General features: G+C 40.9%; 1 protein-coding gene across 1 annotated transcript in view; it reads right to left on the bottom strand.

The window, feature by feature from the left end:
* The window catches only part of LOC122932012 (AP-1 complex subunit beta-1), a 125,627-nt gene that overhangs the window by 22,123 nt on the left and 78,666 nt on the right, over positions 1–24,838 (bottom strand). The window contains exons 13-18 of the mRNA XM_044286154.1: positions 24,020–24,279; positions 21,033–21,225; positions 15,275–15,316; positions 10,969–11,115; positions 4,637–4,782; positions 76–205 (exon numbers count right to left, since the gene is read on the bottom strand). Coding sequence (XP_044142089.1) covers positions 76–205; positions 4,637–4,782; positions 10,969–11,115; positions 15,275–15,316; positions 21,033–21,225; positions 24,020–24,279 — 918 coding nt within the window. The remainder of the gene's footprint in view (positions 1–75; positions 206–4,636; positions 4,783–10,968; positions 11,116–15,274; positions 15,317–21,032; positions 21,226–24,019; positions 24,280–24,838) is intronic.

Raw genomic sequence — 24,838 nt, forward strand, 5'->3', positions numbered from 1 at the left:
TCAGAAGGAACGATTTATATCAGACTCTAGCTATAGTATCATATCTATCCATCTCAATACTATGTAATTATTTACCTGCAGATTGTTAAGCGGCTCCATTTTCATAACCGGTCCCAGAGTGTTGAGAGGAAGGGAAATGTCAATGCTTTGGTTTGGCATGAGAGGTGTATGTATGGCCAGTGGTGCACTAGGAATTACACCAAAGCTGAAATAAAGCAGGAAAAGCATTATTTTGCACCTGGAAGGAAGTCACTAGAAACAGGTCTATAGTTGAGGCCAAAAGTTTTGAGAATTACACAAATTTATGTTTTTATAAAGTTTGCTGCTTCAGTGTTTTTGGATCTTTTTGTCAGATATTCCTCTGGTACACTAAAGTACAATTATATGCATTTCATAAGTATTTTTTTTTTTTTACTTTTATTGAGAAATAAATCAGGTTCATGCACATTTGTCAAACCTTCTTTTTCAAGACTACTGCAATTCACACTGGCATGCTGGATATCAGCTTCCGGGCCAAATCCTAACTGATGGTAACCCATTCTTGCCTAATCAGTGCTTGGAGTTTATCACAATTTTTGCGTTTCTATTTGTCCGCCCAATTTTTGAGGATTGACCACACATTCTTTATGGGACTGAGTTCTGGGGAGTTTTTCTGACCATAAACCCAAATGTCAATGTTTTGTTCACTGAGCCACTTAGTTATTACTTTTCCCTTGGGACATGGTGCTGGAAAAAGTATTGCTCCTGGACCACTGGGAGTAGTTGCTCTTGGACGATGTTTTGATACTATTCTTTATTCAGGGCAGTGTTCTTGGGCAAAGTTGTGAGTGAGCCCACTCCCATGGATGAGAAGCAATCCCACTCATGAATGGTCTCAGGATGCTATTTGCACGACACAGGACTCATGGTAGTGCTCACCTTTTGGTCTCTGAACAATAATCTTTCCAGAAGTCCCAAACAGTCTGAACAGGGCTTTATCAGAGGAAATACAAACCGGATTCCAAAAAAGTTGGGACACTATACAAATCGTGAATAAAAACTGAATGCAATGATGTGGAGGTGCCAACTTCTAATATTTCATTCAGAATAGAACATAAATCACGGAACAAAAGTTTAAACTGAGAAAATGTACCATTTTAAAGGGAAAAATATGTTGAATCAGAATTTCATGGTGTCAACAAATCCCCAAAAAGTTGGGACAAGGCCATTTTCACCACTGTGTGGCATCTCCCCTTCTTCTTACAACACTCAACAGACGTCTGGGTACCGAGGAGACCAGTTTCTCAAGTTTAGAAATAGGAATGCTCTCCCATTCTTGTCTAATACGGGCCTCTAACTGTTCAATCGTCTTGGGCCTTCTTTGTTGCACCTTCCTCTTTATGATGCGCCAAATGTTCTCTATAGGTGAAAGATCTGGACTGCAGACTGGCCATTTCAGTACCCGGATCCTTCTCCTACGCAGCCATGATGTTGTGATTGATGCAGAATGTGGTCTGGCATTATCTTGTTGAAAAATGCAGGGTCTTCCCTGAAAGAGATGACGTCTGGATGGGAGCATATGTTGTTCTAGAACCTGAATATATTTTTCTACATTGATGGTGCCTTTCCAGACATGGAAGCTGCCCATGCCACACGCACTCATGCAACCCCATACCATCAGAGATGCAGGCTTCTGAACTGAGCGTTGATTAACAACTTGGGTTGTCCTTGTCCTCTTTGGTCCGGATGACATGGCGTCACAGATTTCCAAAAAGAACTTTGAATCGTGACTCGTCTGACCACAGAACAGTCTTCCATTTTGCCACACTCCATTTTAAATGATCCCTGGCCCAGTGAAAACGCCCGAGCTTGTGAATCTTGCTTAGAAATGGCTTCTTCTTTGCACTGTAGAGTTTCAGCTGGCAACGCGGATGGCACGGTGGATTGTGTTCACGGACAATGGTTTCTGGAAGTATTCCTGAGCCCATTCTGTGATTTCCTTTACAGTAGCATTCCTGTTTGTGGTGTAGTGTCGTTTAAGGGCCCGGAGATCACAGGCATCTAGTATGGTTTTACGGCCTTGACCCTTACGCACAGAGATTGTTCCAGATTCTCTGAATCTTCGGATGATGTTATGCACAGTTGATGATGATAGATGCAAAGTCTTTGCAATTTTTCGCTGGGTAACACCTTTCTGATATTGCTCCACTATCTTTCTGCGCAACATTGTGGGAATTGGTGATCCTCTACCCATCTTGGCTTCTGAGAGACACTGCCACTCTGAGAAGCTCTTTTTATACCCAATCATGTTGCCAATTGACCTAATTAGTGTTAATTGGTCTTCCAGCTCTTCGTTATGCTCAAATTTACTTTTTCCAGCCTCTTACTGCTACTTGTCCCAACTTTTTGGGGATTTGTTGACACCATGAAAATTTGAATCAACGTATTTTTCCTTTAAAATGATACATTTACTCGGATTAAACGTTTGATCTGTCATCTACGTTCTATTACAAATAAAATATTGACATTTGCCATCTCCACATCATTGCATTCAGTTTTTATTCACAATTTGTTTAGTGTCCCAACTTTTTTGGAATCCGGTTTATAACTTTACCCTAGCCTTCTGCAGTCCAATCACTGTACTTCCTGCAGAATGTCAGTCTTTCCTTGAAGAGAAGTGCCTGGTTTGTTGCCCACTTGACACCAGGCCTTCACTTCACTGTGCAGATGCAATCAACACCTGTCTGCTGCTGAGCAAGCCCAACCCCTGTTGGTGAACCGATCCTGTAGCTGAATCCTCTTTAGGAGACAGTTCTGGTACTTGCTGGACCTTCTTATGAAGCATTCCTCACAGCAACTGAAGTCCTTGAATTTTGTGATGATCCTATAAATGATTTACTTTGCTGCTTGTAAGAATGCTCTCATGTCCTTGCCTGTGAAGCCCGTTTGATGCAAGTTGAAGCAATGATGACTGCATATGTTTCCTTGGAAGTTACCATAGTTAACAGAAGAAAACAAGCATTTCAGGCACCACCCCACTTTTAAAGCAACCGGTGTGCTCTTCTAATTCAAACAGCTGCCTTGTCCTTTCTCCTGAGCTAATGAGAAGATCACTGAAATGATGGTAGCAGGTCATGTTGTGGCGGGGCTGAAAGCAGTGGAAATTGATATTTTTGTGATTAGGTTAAATTTTATGACAAGGAATAACTTTGTAATTAATTGCAATTCATCTGATTACTCTGATTAATTTGATTAACGCTAGAGTTATGCAAATTGCCACCATAATAACTGAAGCTGCAAGTTAAGTGAAAAACAAAATTTGTGCCTCACAACTTTTGGCCACTACTGTACATTTTATTCGGTAAAATTGACTTTCCGTACATGCAGAAAATCTTTACTGCCATAGCTGGAGGTACAAGCACCTACAATTATAGGATTGCACTCCCCTATTTGAATAGAGCGGCACAAAAGGTTCGGCTGCCAAACACTGGCCTTTGGAAAAGCATGTATAATTAAACTGATCTGTTCTTCCCCACAACTACAGATCTTGGGGGGGACAGGCGACACAAGTATAACAGGTCACCACTGCAGCCGGCTATCGGCTGCAGCAGTCACATGACCCCTGTCGACAGATGCTATCTGCACACAGGAGAGACGTGGAGACGGCTGTGGATCGATCCGGAAGGAATCGGAAGGGGTCCAGGTAAGTATGGTCAGCACCACGGGTCCAGGCATTGTCGTTAAGTCTTGGATAACATCTTTAAGTTTTTAGTTGAATCGCCTGTCACATTCCTTCAAGAAGCACTTCAGATTTTTTTTTTTTTACTGGGCTCCGTGTTTGTAACATCACTAAGGGTTAGGCTCCATTCACACTCCGTAATTTCGTTTTGCAGAACGGATTTGCGGACCCATTCATTCCTATGGGTGCTGCCCGGACACGGAATTGCGGATCCGCACTTTTGTTCCGCAAAAAAATAGAACACGTCCTATCCTTGTCCGCAATTGAGGACAAGAACAGGCATATTCTATTAGTGCCGGCAATGTGCAGTCCGCAAAATGCGGAACGCACATTGCTGCTGTCCGTGTTTTGTGGATCCGCAAAACACGTTGCGGACGTGTGAATGGAGCCTTAGGGGTAGTACAGTGAAAGCCCTGTACTGTAAAAATGACTCCATTCCTGGTGCTGCAGGATCGTGTGAACTGCAAGTGACTGGACTGATACAGCGTCTGTAAGATTTTTTTATGCAGGTCTATGAGATTCACACTGATTCTCCTAGACCTGCACAGAGAACATTTCTACTGGCTGACACAGCAGACACTGTAACAGTCCGGTGGTCGGACTGCAGGTCACATGATCCTGCAGCACCAGAAATGGAGTCATTTTATGTACAATAAAGGACGGTGAAAGTGATGTTACAAGCAGAGGCCCATAAAAAGTGTTGCATTGTGCAGTTTTGGCTACCAGTTGTACAGACCTGTAGATTTAATATGCAGCTCTTATATAGGCCAGCATATTAAACCGACAGCAAGATCAATTTAGAGAAAGCGTGACTGCTATAGAACACAGAAGAAAAATTGTTTAGTACAAAATAAAAAAACTGCACAATTTTTTGATGCATGTCATGTATATAATTTCTAATCAGGGGTCTTGGCTTACCTATTCTTGTTAAACTGGATGGCAAAGTCAGTCATATGTTGCAGGGCCTTGTTGGTGAAATTCATGTCCATGTAAATGTGCCCCTGTCTATGGGAAAATGTGCCCGAGATCTCCAGCCCCTTTGCTTTCACAGCAGGCAGCCAAACCTAGTAAAGGGCACACATGAGAATTACTGCTACATTACCCAATTAACAAACTGGCTCAATGTTTCCTCTACCAAATGCATTTAACAGAACTGCACAGCGTACTTATTAAACGGAGCATTCACCCTGGAGAGCAAGAAGTCATATGTTAGTCATAGTTGCATCTGATATTGTGCAATATACTAGTTTTTTTAATACGTACACGTCAAGTACATCAAATCTGTAGTTAAGGGGCAAGACTATGAGAAGTGCAAAATGGTTGAAAGGTAAAAACCGAAGGGGAAAATAGTTCCTGAACAGAACTATGTGTGGGTATATTTCTTAACCTTATCTTGTGTGCGCAATTTGTATAATGTATATATGTCGAATATATATAACAACTTTTTTTCCTGCTTGATAAAAATTTACAAAAAGAGTCAAAGCTACAAGTACTCCCAGTCGCCTACTATAGACAAGCAGTGCGGGAAGGATCCTAAAGCTACAGCCATTTGGTTGAAGGGAGCCGGGCTTGTGAGAAGATGATGGAAAATGGCTCATCTCCCGTACACACACTGATGTTTTTATGTGTTCCATCATTGTAAAATGAATACAAGAAGTGGAGGCTTAAATTACTTTTTTATAGACAGAAGAACTTTCATGTTATCATACAATAACGTATGAACAGACACAAATCAGGTACAGATCTAGGATTATTAATAAAGGATTTTTTTTTATTATTTTCAAATTGCCCCTATTCTCACTATCAGCACTCAAAGCTGCATTGAAATACATTGGGGGGAGACTTGGCAACTTTTTAAACTAACTGTGACAAATCTGTCACAAGTGGCGTTTCTATACCACTTTTCAGAAAATGGGGTGGTGCAAGCAAGTCCGACACATTTATCTTCTGGCGCAAATAAAGACAGAAATCTACGGCAGTTCTGAGCTGCCGTAGATTTCATTCTGGCACAAGGATTGCAAAAGGATGCACCTAATTTATGACAAGGCATTCGCCGGCAGGGTAGGAGATTTCAAAGAACAGTGTAAAATGCCAGTCTTTGATAAATCCCCCTCCCACAAGCTCCATAGTCCAGTAAAATGGTTTTCAGAGCAGCTTTGAGCACCAAGGGCGGGGAATTGGGGGGCAAAAAACTGATCCAGAGTAGTACTGCAGATAATACTCCAAAATGTGGTTATAGATTCCATTTAAAGAAAATAAACACTATATATAAAAAAGATATACAGTGTCCTTCATAAATGGCTTGTGCAAGAGTACTTTCAATGTTTAAAGTTTGGCACTCTGCAAAAACAGAGATTATAATCCATGAGGTATGCTGCCCCAGGACACCGAGGCTCCTGCAGCAGGCCCAGTTCTGGAGATTTGAACCTGTGAACATCATTGCACGGTGTATGAAAATGGCTGAGAAACTTGGGTCTTACAAGCTGTCTGCCCTTCAACAATCTATAAAGATGTATGCACAGGCCTTACGGGACTAACAGTACAGGTTTGTCATGAAAAAACTGTGCCAAATAATCTAATAATTTTTTCCTAACTGAATCACCAAATGTAGAAGCACGGAGTCGCCAAAGGAAATAATTAGTAAAAATATAAATTATGTACCCGTGACAGAACCTTTCTTCTAGAAACATTACTGTAACTTTTGCCATATTACTATAGATTAAACTGTATTTATTACAGAATAAAAAGCATGTGGTGTAGCCAGTGGTCTCTAGCCTGCATATTTGGGTCTTTTTCCTTCCCTCTGCTGATTCCTGGAGAAGCATATTACCTTCTCCAAGCCTTCTGAGAGGGCTGGCTCCTTCAGGTGTGATGTAAGAGCTGTAACTGTGCGCTGTGAGCCAACTAAACATCCCCCTTGCTACCCCCATCTTACAGCGCACCATTGCATATACACTGAAGGAGGGTTCCACCCTGTCTTCCATTTACAGTTTTACACTAGGCTGATTTCTGGGGGACTGAGAAGGTTTCTGAACATTTACACCTAGCCTGCAGATGAAAATGGAACCATAAAGTGCTGGAAGGTGAGAAAAATGCTTCTTTCCTTTAACCCCTTCACGTCTGCAATCTGTATATATACGTGATAGCTGCACATACCCCGTGCAGCTACCACGTATATAAACGTTCTGGCAGCTCTTTAATCCAAGCGCTGCAAAGCGCTTGGATTAAAGCTTCTGCCCCTGCCCTGTATGCTGTCACGGACAGCATACAGTGCAGTAATGCCGGCAAGGGACCAATCAGAGTGGCCCCTTGCCGGCAATCGATCCGATTGGTTAGTCTGTGCAGACTAACCAATCGGATCGCGGCAGTGTTAAAATGCCGGTTTCAGGCTCTGATCTGCGCTCTGCAGATCAGAGTCTGAAAGCAGATAGTGTAACTCATGCCCCCCGATCTGTGCCCCTCCAAGCACTTAGTGCAGATCTGTGCCCCCTCATCTGTGCCCCTCATCTGTGCCCGCTGATCTGTGCCCATCTCCTGCACTTATGCGGTCCGCCGCCTCCCCGCCCCCTGCATTAATTTTCAAGCCGCCCCTCCTGCCCCAGCCTCCCTCGATATTATGGGCAGCCTCCCGGAACCCCCCTCTTTCATGCGCTGCCCCCCCCGATCCCCCTGCTGTGTGCGATGGCGGCGGCTCAATTACTGAGCCGCCGCCATCAGCAGAGAGTGTCAGCTCTATGCTGACACTCTCCTGTAACCCCTATAGATGCCGCGGTTGCGGCATCCATGGGGTTAACAGAGGGAGGGAGCTCCCTCTCTCCACCATCGGGGCTGCAGCGCTGTGATTGCAGCACCCGATGGTTGCCATGACAACCGGACGCTTTGCAAAAGCGTCTGGTTGCCATGGCAAAGGCGTCCAGTGCTGCCACCTACAGGCAATCTGGAAGTACTATACTTTGCAATGCAAGAGCATTGCAAAGTATAGTACAACTATCAGCCCCACTGGATCTTCAAGATCCAAGAGGGAACTGATAAAAAAAAAGTGAAAATAATAAAAGTAAAAATAAATAAATAAATAAAAATGTAAATTAGAAAAAAGAAATTGCCTTTTCCTATAAAAAAATGAAAAAATAAAATAAAATACACATATTAGGTGTCGCCGCGTCCGTAACGACCATCTCTATAAATATATCACATGATAGACCCCGTCCGATAAACACCATAAAATTAAAATTAAAAAAACTGTGCCAAAAAAGCTATATTTGTCACCTTACATCACAAAAAGTGCAACAGCAAGCGATCAAAAAGGCGTATGACCCCCAAAATAGTACCAATCAAACCGTCACCTCGTCCCGCAAAAAATGATACCCTATTTAAGACAATCGCCCAAAAAATAAAAAAGCTATGGCTCTCAGACTATAGAGACACTAAAACATCATTTTTTGGGTTTCAAAAATGCTATTATCGTGTAAAACTTAAATAAATAAGAAAAAGTATACATATTAGGTATTGCCACGTCCGTAACGATCTTCTCTATAAAACTATCACATGACCTAACTCCTCAGATGAACGCTGTAAAAATAAATAAATGAAAACTGTTCCAAAACAGCCAATTTTTGGGTCACCTTGCCACATAAAGTGTAATAATGAATGATCAAAAAATCCTATGTACCCAAAAATGGTACCAATAAAAACCTCAACACTTTCTGCAAAAAACGAGCCCCTGCACAAGACGATCGGCACAAAAATAAAAAACATATGGCGTTCAGAAAACCAATCCAGCACAATTTACCTTCCAAAAACCATATGGCATTCCTTTCCTTCTGCGCCTGCCGTGTGCCCGTACAGCAGTTTACGACCACATGTGGGGTGTTTATGTAAACCGCGGAATCAGGGTAATAAATTATGAGTTTTGTTTGGCTGTTAACTCTCAATGTGTTAAAGAAAAAAAATATATAAAATGGAAAATCTGCCAAAAATGTGAAATTTTGAAATTTCATCTCCATTTTCCTTTAATTCTTGTGGAACGCCTAAAGGGTTAACAAAGTTTTTAAAATCAGTTTTGAGTAACTTGAGGGGTGTAGTTTCTACAATGGGGTCATTTATGGGGGTTTCCACTATGTAAGCCCCACAAAGTGACTTCAGACCTGAACTGGTCCTTTAAAAAGTGGGTTTTGGAAATTTTCATAAAAATTATAAGAATTGCTTCTAAACTTCTAAGCCTTCTAACGTCCTAAAAAAATAAAATGACATTTCCAAAATGATGCCAACATAAATAGACATATGGGGAATGTTAAGTAATAAATATTTTATTAGGTATCACTTTCTGTTTTAGAAGCAGAGAAATTGAAATTTGGAAAATTGTGAATTTTTCCACATTTTTTGTAAATTTGGGATTTTTTCCTAAATAAAGGTGAAATATATTGACTCAAATATATGACTATCATGAAGTACAATGTGTCACGAGAAAACAATCTCAGAATGGCATGGATAAGTAAAAGTGTTCCAAAGCTATTACCACATAAAGTGACGCATGTCAGATTTGAAAATTTTGACCTGGACATTGGGGCATCAATGACCCTTGGTCATGAAAGGGTTAATAAGATAACCTAGGATATTGGCCATAGATGAAGACCCAAAAATGTTTCCAACAACACAAATAAATTATAAAATAAAATAAAATATAATATAATAATAAAAAAAATAATAATAATGAACTCTCATTTTTCCAGGGTAAGAATTTAAGACATTATCTTTCAGGTTGCTAGGGACAAATGATTCACCTTTTGTTTTCAAGGAGGGTCAGTAAGTATTGCGTTATGGCGTGCAGTGTCTCCCAGATGCTGAACCTTCTGAATGGGAGAGACCGCTCTGCACACTGTCATACTGTACTGCCTTCCTGACTACAGTCAGTTCTTTGGCAGGACTCACTATTGCAGCACAAAGATAGAAATCAGCCCACTTTGGTAAACGTCACTGCAGTGCATGAATACTAATTTTCTGCAAATTAAAAATCCTTGCTGCGCTCCATACGAGACAAGGTAGGTACATTTTGTTATAATTTAAAGGGAACCTGTCATCAAATTTATGCTGACCTCACTTTGGGCAACATAAAATAGTGACAGAAATGCTGATGTCAGCAGTGTGTCACACATCAGCTAAAAGTAAGTGGTTGCCGAGAACCAGCATCATAATCATTGCAGCCCAGGCCTTGGAAAGAGTCAAATCTACCTGAGAAGAGTCCTTTTTATTCACAATCTCCTGCACTCTCACCCATCTGCTGATGATTGGCAGTTCTCTCATAGAGAGAAAGGGAGACAACTAGGTAGAAGCCTGTCAGTCAGCAGGTGGGAGAGCAAGAATTCATGAATAACTATGGCTCTTCTCAGGTAGATTTGACTCTTTTCCAGGCCTAATCTGCAATGATTGTGATGTCAGTTCTCGGCAACCACTTAGGCTGCTTTCACACTAGCGTTCGGGTGTCCGCTCGTGAGCTCCGTTTGAAGGGGCTCACGAGCGGACCCGAATGCAGCCGTCCAGCCCTGATGCAGTCTGAATGGAGCGGATCCGCTCAGACTGCATCAGTCTGGCGGCGTTCAGCCTCCGCACGGACAGGCGGACAGCTGAACGCTGCTTGCAGCGTTCGGGTGTCCGCCTGGCCGTGCGGAGGCGTGCGGATCCGTTCAGACTTACAATGTAAGTCAATGGGGACGGATCCGTTTGAAGATGCCACAATGTGGCTCAATCTTCAAGCGGATCCGTCCCCCATTGACTTTACATTGAAAGTCTGGACGGATCCGTCCCAGGCTATTTTCACACTTAGCTTTTTTTTGCTAATATAATGCAGACGGATCCGTTCTGAACGGAGCCTCCGTCTGCATTATTATGAGCGGATCCGTTCAGAACGGATCCGCCCGAACGCTAGTGTGAAAGTAGCCTTACTTTTAACTTAGAAATGACAGACCATTGAAATCAATATATTTGTCTCTACTTTATACTGCTGTTAGTATGGGCAGCATAAAGTTGATAACAGGTTCTCTTTAAAGGAAGAATGCCAATGAACACTGCAGAACATTCCCTGTGCTGACTACATTGTTCCTTAAATCAATGAGTTATAAAAGTAAAAGCTGAATCATGGCATACTTTGCTGTTCTGGGAAGATTTATGGAGGACACTAACCAAAGGAACATCAAATACAAAATGTATTTTATAGATTACCGCAAGGAGAAGAAAATAGTCTGAGTGATACTTACGGTTTTTGGAGCAGCATATCCTCCTGGTGCCATGCCTATTCCGGTAGAAAGTTCAAACAGATCATTGAGTCCACTACTGACCACAGCTGGAGTAGGAGATGGAGCAAAGGTAGCAGGAACAGAGGAAGGAATAAAGGTTTGTCCAACCTGCGAGACAAAATAGTGATAAGTATATATTTCAATACCCGAACTATAAATGTTTGTGAAATTTCAATAACTATTATTGTTTGTCAAATTTCAAGAATTAGCAAAGGCAGAATAAAATGATTGAACATCATTGCATCTTGGTGGTGTACAGGTCCTTCTAAAAAAATTTGCATATTGTGATAAAGTTCATTATTTTCTGTAATGTACTGATAAACATTAGACTTTCATATATTTTAGATTCATTACACACCAACTGAAGTAGTTCAAGCCTTTTATTGTTTTAATATTGATGATTTTGGCATACAGCTCATGAAAACCCAAAATTCCTATCTCAAAAAATTAGCATATCATGAAAAGGTTCTCTAAACAAGCTATTAACCTAATCATCTGAATCAACTAATTAACTCTAAACACCTGCAAAAGATTCCTGAGGCTTTTAAAAACTCCCAGCCTGGTTCATTACTCAAAACCGCAATCATGGGTAAGACTGCCGACCTGACTGCTGTCCAGAAGGCCATCATTGACACCCTCAAGCAAGAGGGTAAGACACAAAGAAATTTCTGAATGAATAGGCTGTTCCCAGAGTGCTGTATCAAGGCACCTCAGTGGGAAGTCTGTGGGAAGGAAAAAGTGTGGCAGAAAACGCTGCACAACGAGAAGAGGTGACCGGACCCTGAGGAAGATTGTGGAGAAGGACCGATTCCAGACCTTGGGGGACCTGCGGAAGCAGTGGACTGAGTCTGGAGTAGAAACATCCAGAGCCACAGTGTACAGGCGTGTGCAGGAAATGGGCTACAGGTGCCGCATTCCCCAGGTCAAGCCACTTTTGAACCAGAAACAGCGGCAGAAGCGCCTGACCTGGGCTACAGAGAAGCAGCACTGGACTGTTGCTCAGTGGTCCAAAATACTTTTTTCGGATGAAAGCAAATTTTGCATGTCATTCGGAAATCAAGGTGCCAGAGTCTGGAGGAAGACTGGGGAGAGGGAAATGCCAAAATGCCTGAAGTCCAGTGTCAAGTACCCACAGTCAGTGATGGTCTGGGGTGCCATGTCAGCTGCTGGTGTTGGTCCACTGTGTTTTATCAAGGGCAGGGTCAATGCAGCTAGCTATCAGGAGATTTTGGAGCACTTCATGCTTCCATCTGCTGAAAAGCTTTATGGAGATGAAGATTTCATTTGTCAGCACGACCTGGAACCTGCTCACAGTGCCAAAACCACTGGTAAATGGTTTACTGACCATGGTATTACTGTGCTCAATTGGCCTGCCAACTCTCCTGACCTGAACCCCATAGAGAATCTGTGGGATATTGGGAAGAGAAAGTTGAGAGATGCAAGACCCAAAACTCTGGATGAGCTTAAGGCCGCTATCGAAGCATCCTGGGCCTCCATAACACCTCAGCAGTGCCACAGGCTGATTGCCTCCATGCCACGCCGCATTGAAGCAGTCATTTCTGCAAAAGGATTCCCGACCAAGTATTGAGTGCATAACTGAACATCATTATTTGAAGGTTGACTTTTTTTGTATTAAAAACACTTTTCTTTTATTGGTCGGATTAAATATGCTAATTTTTTTAGATAGGAAATTTGGGTTTTCATGAGCTGTATGACAAAATCATCAATATTAAAACAATAAAAGGCTTGAACTACTTCAGTTGTGTGTAATGAGTCTAAAATATATGAAAGTCTAATGTTTATCAGTACATTACAGAAAATAATGAACTTTATCACAATATGCTAATTTTTTTAGAAGGACCTGTATTAGATGGCACAGACCAGTTATCCATAATTAAAGGGCAGCTAATGGCAAGTAAAATAATCCTCTCTAGGGCTGTCCCTGAATTCCTTGCAACTTTCTACCTGTGCGAGGGCTGCAGGCTGGATTCCATTTACTGATGTAAACTAGACAGGGAATTTGTAGGCTGGGACTAGTTCTGAACTAACAAGAGAAATGGCCCTGGTGGAGTATTCTCTATCTGTTGTGGGGGAGAACATCGTTTCAGCAGGCAATCTGGCAGTTTGGTATGGAGTGTGCTGCTGTAGTCTCATCGCACAGAATGAAAACATTAACAGCAGTTACTTTTTGACTTCGATGCCCAAATGACATGCAAATACAAATTATCATCCAAGAATTAATCAATTACACGTCCACAAATGCAAAAATGCAGTCAACTTAGCTACAGAAAAGCTATAAACATTTTTTGGTGCATTTTGTTAGAGATTAAAAAAAAAACAACGAGCAAACTACAGACAGATTTGTAAATTTCTTCTTTTTAGATTTTTACAACTGGTGAGCATTATATATGGTAGGGCATATAGTAGATGTCCTAAATCAGAACAAGTCAGTAGGTCTACTGAACCCAGTCTATTGTATGCTCATTAACATATAGTTCAACTTTAGGGGTGCTTAAAGAGGTTGTCTGCCTTTCTTGAGCTTTTTTCAGACCCACAAGCGTGGCCGGACCCATGGTGGTGAGCCTACTTACCTCATTCCTGCTACTGGGTTCCGACTCCATCGCTCGTCTGGTAGCGACCCATGTCAACATCCTGTTTGATGTGGATAACATGGATGGACAGTCATTGTGGCAGTCAAGTGTCATGTTACTAGGTCACGTGACACATGGATGGCACAAGACCACTTCGGACAGTCACTTTTTGCGGGATTCACATGACCTACATCAAACAGGATGTTGACATGGGTAGCTACCAGACGAGCAATGCATGAAAGGGAGCGAAGGAGTCAGGGATCAGATAAGTATGTTCCATGCTGGGTGATCTAAAAAATGCTCAAGAAAGGTGCACAAACCCTTTAATGGGGAATTCTCATCATATAAATGTATGGTGTATACACAGGAGGTGAAACCCACACCTATCTCCAGAAAATGGGTCCCCTGCCTTGCTTGGTGAGGCAGCCACTACCGTGCTCAGTTGCTTCTGTAACTTCCATAGAAATTAATGACAACAGCCAGGAACATCCATGCCATGTATATACCATGGATGATTATGATGGAAATATTCCTTTAAAATGAATACATAAATGTACAAGCTTTGTTTTTAACAGCAGCACTTTCTAGTGGAGAAGGGGATTCTTCTGTCAATAGACGTCTATGTGAAGGAAGGCAGGGCAAGTTACAGATAATGTGAACACAGAGGAGTGTATCTCAGCCTATAACTATTTTATTCTTTTGTTTCTGGGGTCATTCCATCCTTCTGAAAGAAGATCAAGGAGCCAGAAGAAGGTCCATCTGTTTAACATAAAAATATTGGGGGAGATTTGATAAAACTTCATCTCGTTAGAATACCGGATGGAAAGCTGATTGTTTTTCTCTCTAGAGTAACTGTGAGCATCCGTAATCAGTGCTCACGGTATACAGGGAAAACTATCTGAAATGATCTATTTCCCTCCAGTCACAATTTATCAGCTACAGCTGAGCCTCGCTATGCCATCATGTGTTCTTTCATGAGCATCCGTGGAAACACCAGCAGAAAAGAAGCTAGACATAGTTAAAGGAACACTTCAGTTATATTTTTTAATCAAATATTAATCTATGTGTAAAAATTCCATGCATTTTTTTTTATATAAAAACAAACGGGTGTATGGTTTTCTGGATATAATTTTTTTTTTTTAAGTCTGGCTCTTTAATAGTCTCTTTGTTTTGACTTTTAGCCCCAGGCAGTCTTGTTTAACAGGTGCCCCCTGTAGTGACTCAATTAGAGCATCTCACAAGAGAATGACATAGCGGTCATACTGTTATCCCAATTCTACACGTACCATTATAATGAGGATTACACTTGAAAAAATATATTTCCCCTCAAAGCAATAGTAAACTAACCGTGGGTCACTTATCTTTTATCTCTGTGATGACTGCTACAGAAGGACAATATTTGGTATTTACGGTAATCTTTAACAGCATAGTACTGCTGAAATGAACAAGGAAACCGCCAAAAATTTTTAATAAAATGTGCTTTCTATCAATACGGAGTTTGAAAAATACTCCTTTTTGATGGAAGTGTCCCTTTAAATATGACTGTGGAAAATATATATAAAAAAAAAATCTGTAAAGTACAATATATCTAGCAGACGAGTGTTAAAATTACTTTGTAAATCAAGGAAAAGTAATAAAGGGTTAATGCTGTTCCTATTTAACAAACATGATCTTACCGCTGGACTTCCACCGATTCCACCTCCAAGATCACTTCCCAGCTGTAAGGGAAACATTAAAGTTACACTCCCAACAATATTTGCCGTCAAGAAACATTTAAAGTAATGATAGCTCTTATAACAGGTCTTAACTTGTACAGAAGTCCATTCAAAGTAAAACTGAATACAGAGAACACTAAACTAAATTGCAACCATTAAAAGTATACTACAAAGGTGCACAAAGCAGCAAGTTACATTAGGTCATTCTCCCTTCCCTCCTCTCCCCAACCCACTGAACAAACTGAAAATAGAAAGAATAAATCCAGACAAATCTGTGGGTGACATGTCTCACTCCTCACTAAGTTTGTAATGTTAGTATTTTTGTATGAAAGACATCTTTAGAATACATTTTTTGCAATCCATCTCGATCTGGTCATGAGCCTGTTAGGGAAGTCTAGCCTTTTGTATGTATATTCCATATTGCTTACATATTTAAATGGAATGTTGCAATTTTGTGAATGCATAGCCAGGCTCTTTTATTCATCATACAGTCTGTCAGCATTTTTGAGCACAAAAAACTGCTGACACAGCTAGGTAGTAGCAGGGAAGAGCAGGAACGACATACCTTTTCTTGAGCTTTAAAGGAAATCCTCAGCCTAACAAGTGAGATTTTAGATTTCTCCGCCGGAGGAAGTTGCCATGGTTAATGCACTAAAAGAGTTCAAAAGGGGTCTAGATGCATTTCTCCAGCATATTAATATCACCGGTTATGGCTACTAGATTGCTGGAGATGGGACACTGAACCGGACAGTGACCTCAATTGCCCTAGTTGAAGTCGGGAAGGAATTTTTCCTCCTAGAAGTTGTTTCAGATTTAGTTGGTCTTGGTCACACTTTAAAATAAATATGTTTTTCTCATTTGCATTATTTTATTATGTGTGAAAAATGGTGCAATAATTATATATTTTGAAACCCTTTTTATAGATAAGGGATAAAGGAAAGCAGCATCACTTATGTTACAAGCCCAAGGCTTGGTCTCAACAGAAACTGGTAAAAGGGTATTCCCAGCATAAACATTTATGGAATAGCCTGTGGACTCATGTTCTCCACACAGATGAGGGTCTCAGAGGTGGGACCCCATCCTCCAAAGCATGGATGGCATGTGCACAAATCATGCCACAAATGTTTATGATAAAAATACCGCTTTAAAGGGCATCTGTCAGCAGATTTGTACCTATGACACTGGCTGACCTGTTACATGTGCGCTTGGCAGCTGAAGGCATCTGTGTTGGTCTCATGTACATATGTGCCTGCAGTGCTGAGAAAAATGTTTTAATATATGCAAAAGAACTTCTAGGAGCAACGGGGTGTTGTCATTACACCTAGAGGCTCAGCTCTCTCTGCAACTGCCGCGCCCTCTGCACTTTTCACAGGGCCAGGCTGTGAAAACGTGATCACGCCTGGCCCTGACTTCTCCTAAAGTCAATCAAAGTGGAGAGGGAGCAGAGAGAGCAGACCCTCTAGGTGTAACGGCAATGTCCTTGTTGATCCTAGAGACTCATATGCATATAATTAAACTTCATTTTTCTCTGCAATGTGGGCACATATGAACATGGGACCAACACAGATGTCTTCAGCTGCCAAGTGCACATGTAACAGGTCAGCCAGTGTCATAGGTACAAATCTGCTGACAGATGCCCTTTACAGTTATACATGTTCTGGTGTTCATATGGAGATTTCAGGAAACACCGTTCCCGATGTTGGACTTCACCCTCCAACTGTGATAGAAGTGGATATCATTCTGTTAAGATGGCGTCCACATCCTGCCTCAAGGCCCAAGACAACACCCTGGCACGTCTGCCAGCAAGGACAAAGAAACCAAGGCTTGTGCCCATTCATGGATATGTTTTGCAGTTGCTTCCAATGTATGAGAGTATGCAGATATATTTTATCTTATTGTCCAATTGGGGGAGTCTGGGTATGGCCCCCCTCCCGTCTCTCATGAGGTATAATAAAGTTAAGAACTGCTTGGACCCCGGCTGGTGTCAGTGTTTCTTCCATGCATGTTAATATCCTAGGATGCTGATAATTTGGAGCAGAAAGACAAAACTAAAAGCTCTGTTTGAGAGCATCGATATCACAACTGCACTGTTAACATCCATAATAACGAGCTCTTCCTATGAGCTCTCAAATATACAGTAATTATTGAGCAAAAAGGCTTACCTATGTAATAGAGTTTTCCCATTAGGTTCTTATTGTGGCAGGCAATTATCATTCCCGTTCAACAAAATCATCAGCAGTGTTTTTCAACTGTACTTTAAATGCTCACTTTGCTCGCCCTTTCAGCACAAGCTGTCTCCCTATTCCCTTGTTCTGGGATGGGAGCCTAGAAGCTGTGTCAGCACCCTGAACTACTACATGAATCACATATCCTGCGGCAGCTACCAACCTAGTCAAGCAAAGGCTCTTCAAATACCAAGCTGGATGAAGTATGCTGGTGGTACACTAAAACTACGCTGTCTAATATACTATACTCTGTGTGATATATATACAGCATAGGCAAGGAAATCCCCTGCAACTTCCCTGCAAAACCATACCATCGGAGAGGAGGCATTTAATTTTACTGTTCACTTACTTAAAAACAGGGCTATTTCAGAAAAATACATGTATATACAGTATACTGTATTAGAAACAAACCTGATTATGTTTATTTATTATTTACCTATGTGGCCCATACAGATGTGTCCTGATTTACCTTTCCTCTTGGCTCAAGATATCCCAAGATGAGTGACACGTGGTGACCCTTTCTGTGTCACAGAGTAAGGGCTCATGCACACTACTGTGCTCAGTCTGGAAAATAGCTTGCTTATCAGTGGCATCTCCTGGATCCATGGCGGCTCCTCTGGCCCGAACTCACTGCATCATAGTAACTTACAATGCAGCGAGTTCCTATCTGACCGTGGGTCTATTGTAGTATACTCACATCATGCGAGTACAATACAATACACCAGTGTTCTGATAAGAACTCACTACATCGTAAGACTACTGTGACGCAGTGAGTTCGGGTAAAAGGAGCCGGCCGGTCTGGGAGATGCAGTCGACACAGGGGCTGTTTCCCGGACTGCACATGGTCGCGTGCATGAACCCTAATGCAGTTTTTTTTCCCCTTATAAAAGCTGATAGTCTCACACCCCTCATTTCATCTATTATCATTGGGTAATTCTCTTAAACGGGTTGTCCTTTTTTTTCTATTGATGACCTATCCTCAGGATAGATCACCAATATCAGAACGGCAGGGGCCAACTCCCGGCACCCTTGCCGATCAGCTGTTTTACCTGCTTGCAATCAAAGCTGCAGCGGTGAGCCATCCCATTCACTTCAAGGGGACGGCTCCTTCCTTGCTTCACTTGAATAGGAAGGAGTCGTCCCATAGAAGTTAATTGGACGGCTTAGGTGTAATTACGTCTGCTCACCACTGTGGTGGCGACGGCGAGCAGGTAAACAATGAAGAGAAGGCAGTGCTCTCTTCAAACAGCTAAAGATAGGTCATCAATAGAAAAAAAAAAAAAAAAAAAAAAAAAAAAAAAAAAAAAAAAAAACAGACAGCCCCTTTAATTTATCAGAATTTCCCTAACTAAAACCTATAAAATTAAGGTCTTGCCCAGGACATTTACAAAGTGAGACCAAAGCAATAAAATATTATTCACCTGGAAAATCCCCTGGCTCTCAAGCGCCAGCACTCAGATGCTCCCGGCAGTCTATGTTGCTGTCCTGCAGTGATGACGTTGAGGCTAGCTGCATGTCACTGCTGCAGCCAATCACCACCCACTTATTACCTGCATATGAACATTGCAGCCAATCACAAGCTTGATAGCCCATAAACCAGCAGCAGAGGTGGGGATTTTCAAGTCATGTAATATTTCTTTTTTTGTTTTATGACATTCCCTGCTGTCTCCTCAAGTTTTAAATGTCCCAGACAAACCCTTAAATTGATGCTTTAAATAATAAGAATAAGAAACCTTTCTGTTCTGCCAAAAAAGTGTTTAGGTAGGACTAAGTAATTAAAGAAAATTCACATTTACACTATTCCAAAAGATGAAATTTAGCTAGACATAAAAGGTCTAAAACAAGAGTGACATCCTGATATTTCAGTCAAACATGGTGCCCATCCTTGGCCTACTTAAATATCCATTATCTGCTCAAAGAAGATTCTAAGCACATAAATCCAAATTCACTGATTTCATTGACTCTTTATGATTTTCAAAGGAAACTAACACTTTGGGGGAATTTATCATGGGGAAATTATTGAAGTCAGTTTTTCTTGAGTCTGCATGGCTGTAATTTGCATCAAACTTCTCAAACTTTCTACGTTGTCAAATTTGGTGCATCTTTCAACATAACATTTTGGAGGAGATTTCTCAAAAATAGAGGTAAAGTAGAACTGGCTTAGTTGCCCCTAGAAACCAATCAGATTCCGCCTTTCATTTTTCAGAGCCCTTTTGGAAAACAAAAGGTGGAATCTGATTGGTTGCTTTGAGCAAGCTAGTTTTCTTTACACCAGTTTTGATAAATCTCCCAGAATGTTATGTTCAGAGATGCACAAATTTGACAACGTAGAAAGTTTAATAAATTTGACGCAAATTACAGAGTTAAGAAAAACGACACCAGTTTTAATAAATTTTCCCCTTTGAATAGAAATGCTACTCCAGAATTTTAGGTAACATCCCAACTGGTGTGACATCTCCTGTGACTTTTAAAAAAGTCAGAGGTGATAACTCTGGCATGTACCTAATTAACATAGCTAACATCTACTTTTTAAAAGTAGTAAAGGTGGTAAAAAATAAATAAAAAAAGTTGCAAACCTCTGCACAAAATTGGCATAATAAATTACCCCCTCTATGTTTTAAGCTATATCACTTGGAAGCATCTTCCATACAATCATATCATTAAATCCTTTATAGCCTTATAGATATGCAAACATACAAACCAGTAAAAAAAATAGTGTCACACATGACAGACTTGAAGCAGACAACATAGGGATATAATGGTGTATCTATATAGTTTTTCTAAAGGGACAGGTTGTGTTTGGTATCTCACTGAGTAGCGGGAGGGAGGGGGGGTGGATTGTGCCAAGAAAGTCTGATAAACTGGATGCTTCTGAACATAATGTTCACAGCCGAATGCTAATGACCATGCATGTGAGCTGCCTGATGAGAGGGAACAAGGGTCTGTAATGAAGACCAATGGAAAGGAGGGGAGAACAAAGCCAGTTTATCAGTATACTACTAAGTGAGAACCAGTTACCCATTGCGTATCCTCTCCCATCTGCAAGGGTAGGCAGGACACAGGAGGAAAGAAGCAAAAAGGTTACTGACAGCTGAACTGCAGAAAACAACAATCAGTGACTACAACAGCAAGTCTAGAGCCCCAGACAATTACGAGCTAAAAAGTGGAACTTTGAATAAAGTCTGGGCAAGAACACAATAGTCACAAACACAATTCATAAATGGGGTATATGTGTCTACTAAATGGGTATCTCAACCTTGTCTCTACCAGGACACACTATCACAATTTAGCAAAAACATAAAATATAATTACTCATGTAAATTAGTTATAAACCTACACCTAAGAGACAACATACAAGCACACATATCACAAAAACTCTTGGATGTCAACAACGTTACAGAGTTGGAAGACCTGTCCGGCTTATCTGCATAATTTAAGATGATGAATTTGAGCAATAGGTTTATTAAGCCATAAGAAAACATTATACTTCTTACCAAACTGTCTAGCCCTCCGCCAAGCAGATCCACAGCTCCCATCTGCATTGTTGATACTTGTGGAACATTTCCTGGTGGTCCAAGGTCAAGGTTCAGAAGGTCACCAAGGAGGTCTCCTTGTGAGGGAATGACCTGAGGCTGTTCAAGGGAGACAGTTGGAGTAGGTCCTACGGGGCTGTCTCCAATATCAATGCTAAAAAACAAACAAAAAAAAACCAAACCCAAAACATGCAGTAAGAACTTTTTAGTACAGTCAGACATACTTTTTTTATTTTTATTTTCATTTTTGGCAGGGAGCTTACGGTCATTGTAAAATTTCAAGACTGCTATAATACTGCTGTTCAGCAACTTTAAGCATGTTCCAGAGAGAAAAGATTTGGTCCTTAACAGAGAATTGGGCTATATTTTTCACTTCAGTGGGGCCGTGCTGTTTTAACCATGGCAATAAAAAATGCAACATTTGTCCTGTCCAGCTTCTGCTCCGACACACTCCCAGTTAGTAGTACAAACAGGGAAAAAATGTAAGACAGACTTTTTTTTTTTTCTTTTTAAAGTCTAAGATCTGCCACCTTCTATTAATACAAATGTTCACATAGGTTTAAAAGGAATCTATCACCCCTGTCATCGTCCTCCCTATCCAACTGTTTGCATAGACACATAGCTACAGTTCACCTGATTAAAATGCAGTTTTTCTTTTATTGAGCCGGGGCTCTATCCCCTTAATATGCAAATTAGCAGGGCTGTGGAGTCGGAGTCGGAGTCGAGGAGTCGGAGTCAATTTTGGGTACCTGGAGTCGGAGTCGGAGTCGGCAAAAAATGAACCGACTCCGACTCCTACTAAATTTAAATTGGAATAAAAAAATAAAAAAGCAAGTTTAAATGTCCTAATTCATAAACAGTTATAATTAATGACTTCTCTACTGTAAGAATAAAGGCCAATGCATGCAGTGCCTCACGTAACCGCAAAACAAACGCGTTCAGTGATGTGAAGAAGCATGCTTTTCATATGCTTCACTATATGGTACGCAATGCACAATTAGGAGTGGCAATACATATACTTTGCATTGTGTTGTGTTCTGATGTTACAGGGAACACAATGCCCATGGTTAACATAGCCTCTCACTGATAAGGGATTAAGTAAATATGTGTTTTGCAGGACTAGAGACACTTGTATAAGTGAAGGGAATGGAGGGTCAATAGTTCAAGACTGAAGCTGTAAACCATGGATGTCAAACTCATGGCCCTCCAGATGTTGCAAAACTACAACTCCTATCATTCCCTGATAGCTGTAGTTTGCCCAGGCATGATGGGAGTTGTAGTTTTGCAACAGCTGGAGGGCCACGAGTTTGACATCCCTGCTGTAAACCATTGGAAAAACTGCTGTCATTCAGCTAAGGCTATAAAACGTGTAAACTCAGAATGTTATCTTAAACTTTAAACATGACTATGGGATTCTTCTAGGGAAATCATGTTTTAAAATAAATGTCCCTTCTTGGATCCTCCCACTGCCCTGTCTTCAGCAGAAGATCAGCACACAAAGGAGAAGGCAGCAGCTTCTGCCCAACTACCTCTCTGTGCTAGAAGAGCTTAGAAGAACTTCTTTCTTTCCTTCAAGGAATGTATAAAATACATTTGCATATTAAATACAGAGGAGTCGGAGTCGGGGAGTCGGAGTCGGAAGTACAAAAAACTGAGGAGTCGGAGTCGGAGCATTTATCTACCGACTCCACAGCCCTGCAAATTAGGCCTTTGCTTTCATTGTACCCAAGCTCCACTCATTTCTGTGGCCAGTCCCTCCCTCGCTGCTTTGACACTAGCTGGCCCTGTCAATGAAACCATTGACTGGCCACAAAAAGGTGCGGAGCTTGGGTGCAACAAGAGCAATGGTGACACCTCATTGCACCAAAGGCATAATTTGCATATTAAGAAAAAGTAAGCCTGGAAAGGAGCCTCAGATCATCAAAAGAAAACCAGCATTTTAAATCAGGTGCTCGACGGCAATGTGTCCATGGAAACAGTTTGATTGGGGGGGGAGGTCGCTGACGACAGATTCCCTTTAAATATCGTATGTTACAGAATTAAAAAAGTAAAAATTCTGGAACTGTGCAAAAAAATAAAATAAATGTTGTGCTTGCTTCGCTTCGGCAGCACATATACTAAAATTGACATAAAAAAAAAAAAATGTTAACTTTAGTACCATAAAGGTGATAAGCGTGAATCAGGGGAGTATTGTCAGACAAACTACTATTCATTTGCAAGATAAACTGTGGATGAGTTATCACTTTTTTTTGTCTGAATTACTCGTACGACCAGGCTTTGATTTTCAGATGAATAGACAGGCTCAATAAAAGTACTGACGACACACACACACACGCACAAAGTTTGACAGCTCTATAATACACTAGTTGTATATGGGAGATGTAAAATGACTAGAAGTTTCTCCCTAACAGGTTAACAATTACTGGTATCTGACCAAACAAGACAGAGATACCCGTCAGGACAAGCGATAAGAGCAGTCATAAATAGCTTCATAGTATTGTCAAATTCTGAAAAGAGGCTGCTGATAATATCAATATGTCTATCCGCTAAGGCTTATTCTCCGAAAAGGCTTCGAAACGATATGAAGCAGCTTTTCAGTTACTTATGTCTTATCAGTCAAAATAAAGTATAAAAGAATGATTCATGGCGAAGAACAGAACTGTTCAAATGCACCTTATACCTGGATTAACCATGAACCGTTAATCCAGCATAAGGAATATTCTTAGTGCCTATTTGGTTATCAATATGGATCTATATCTTTGAAGATCCAACTTATAAAAAAGATAGACCTTGTATTAAAAACACTTGCTTATTTGTACCGATCTGATATTGATGACCAATCCTAAGGATAGGTCATCCAAAAAAATAATAATGTAAGTCCTAGAAAACCCTCTTAAAGCAAAGCAACAAAACAGAAAACATGATTTCATATAGATGGCAACACTCACCTTCCATGCTGTATGGGAAGGTGCTTACGATGAACGCCATGGCTGCCTTCAACAAAGGCATTGGGTGGTTTGTGGTAAACTGAAGCTAGTGAACCAATGTGGCAAATCAACTCATCCAACAAAGTGGGCTCAATCAAGTCGGTCTCCTCAGAGATCAAAGGCTTCTCTGAAAGCACTACTTCCTTGGCAGTGACAGGGTCAGTAGACAGCAAGCGCCAGTAAATATATCCTCTGTCACGTAGGTCAGGGTTATCAGAATCCTAAATGAATGAAAGAAAATGGGTCATTGAAACTACACTTACAGTACACAATCATCAATACCGTTAATTATATTTTAATTTCTTAAATTTAGATGAAATACCACAAGTTGTCACCGTAAAGGGCAGACCAATTTATATGGAATAAACTCATCACATACATTACGCCTCATTACTATTCATCTTCTCAATTTGATTAATCTGCATTTTAGCAGATTTCAGAACCAGAATTTTGCTATAGAAAGAAAGTATGGTAGAAGTAGACAAAGGGAAAGATCACGAGTGGAGTTTTTTAAGTCAGTCTTTCTTATATAGGTTGTGCGAGCTACAGGTTTTGATGACCTCTCCTCTGAATAGGTCTACCCACATTCAGTACCCTCACCGATCAGATGTTTTGGGCAGCTGTGGTGCCGGAAACTAGAGTACACAGTGTATGGAGATGGAAGCAGACAAAATGAATGAAAGCTGAGCTGTAGGACACTGGTTCAAGAGACTACATAAAGTATGAAGCCTTCAGCTCCATGACAAAAGAAAGGTGAATAAATTATGCACCTGACTAAAT

The sequence above is a fragment of the Bufo gargarizans genome, chromosome 3 (assembly GCF_014858855.1).
Source record: "Bufo gargarizans isolate SCDJY-AF-19 chromosome 3, ASM1485885v1, whole genome shotgun sequence".
Taxonomy (NCBI): Eukaryota; Metazoa; Chordata; class Amphibia; order Anura; family Bufonidae; genus Bufo; species Bufo gargarizans.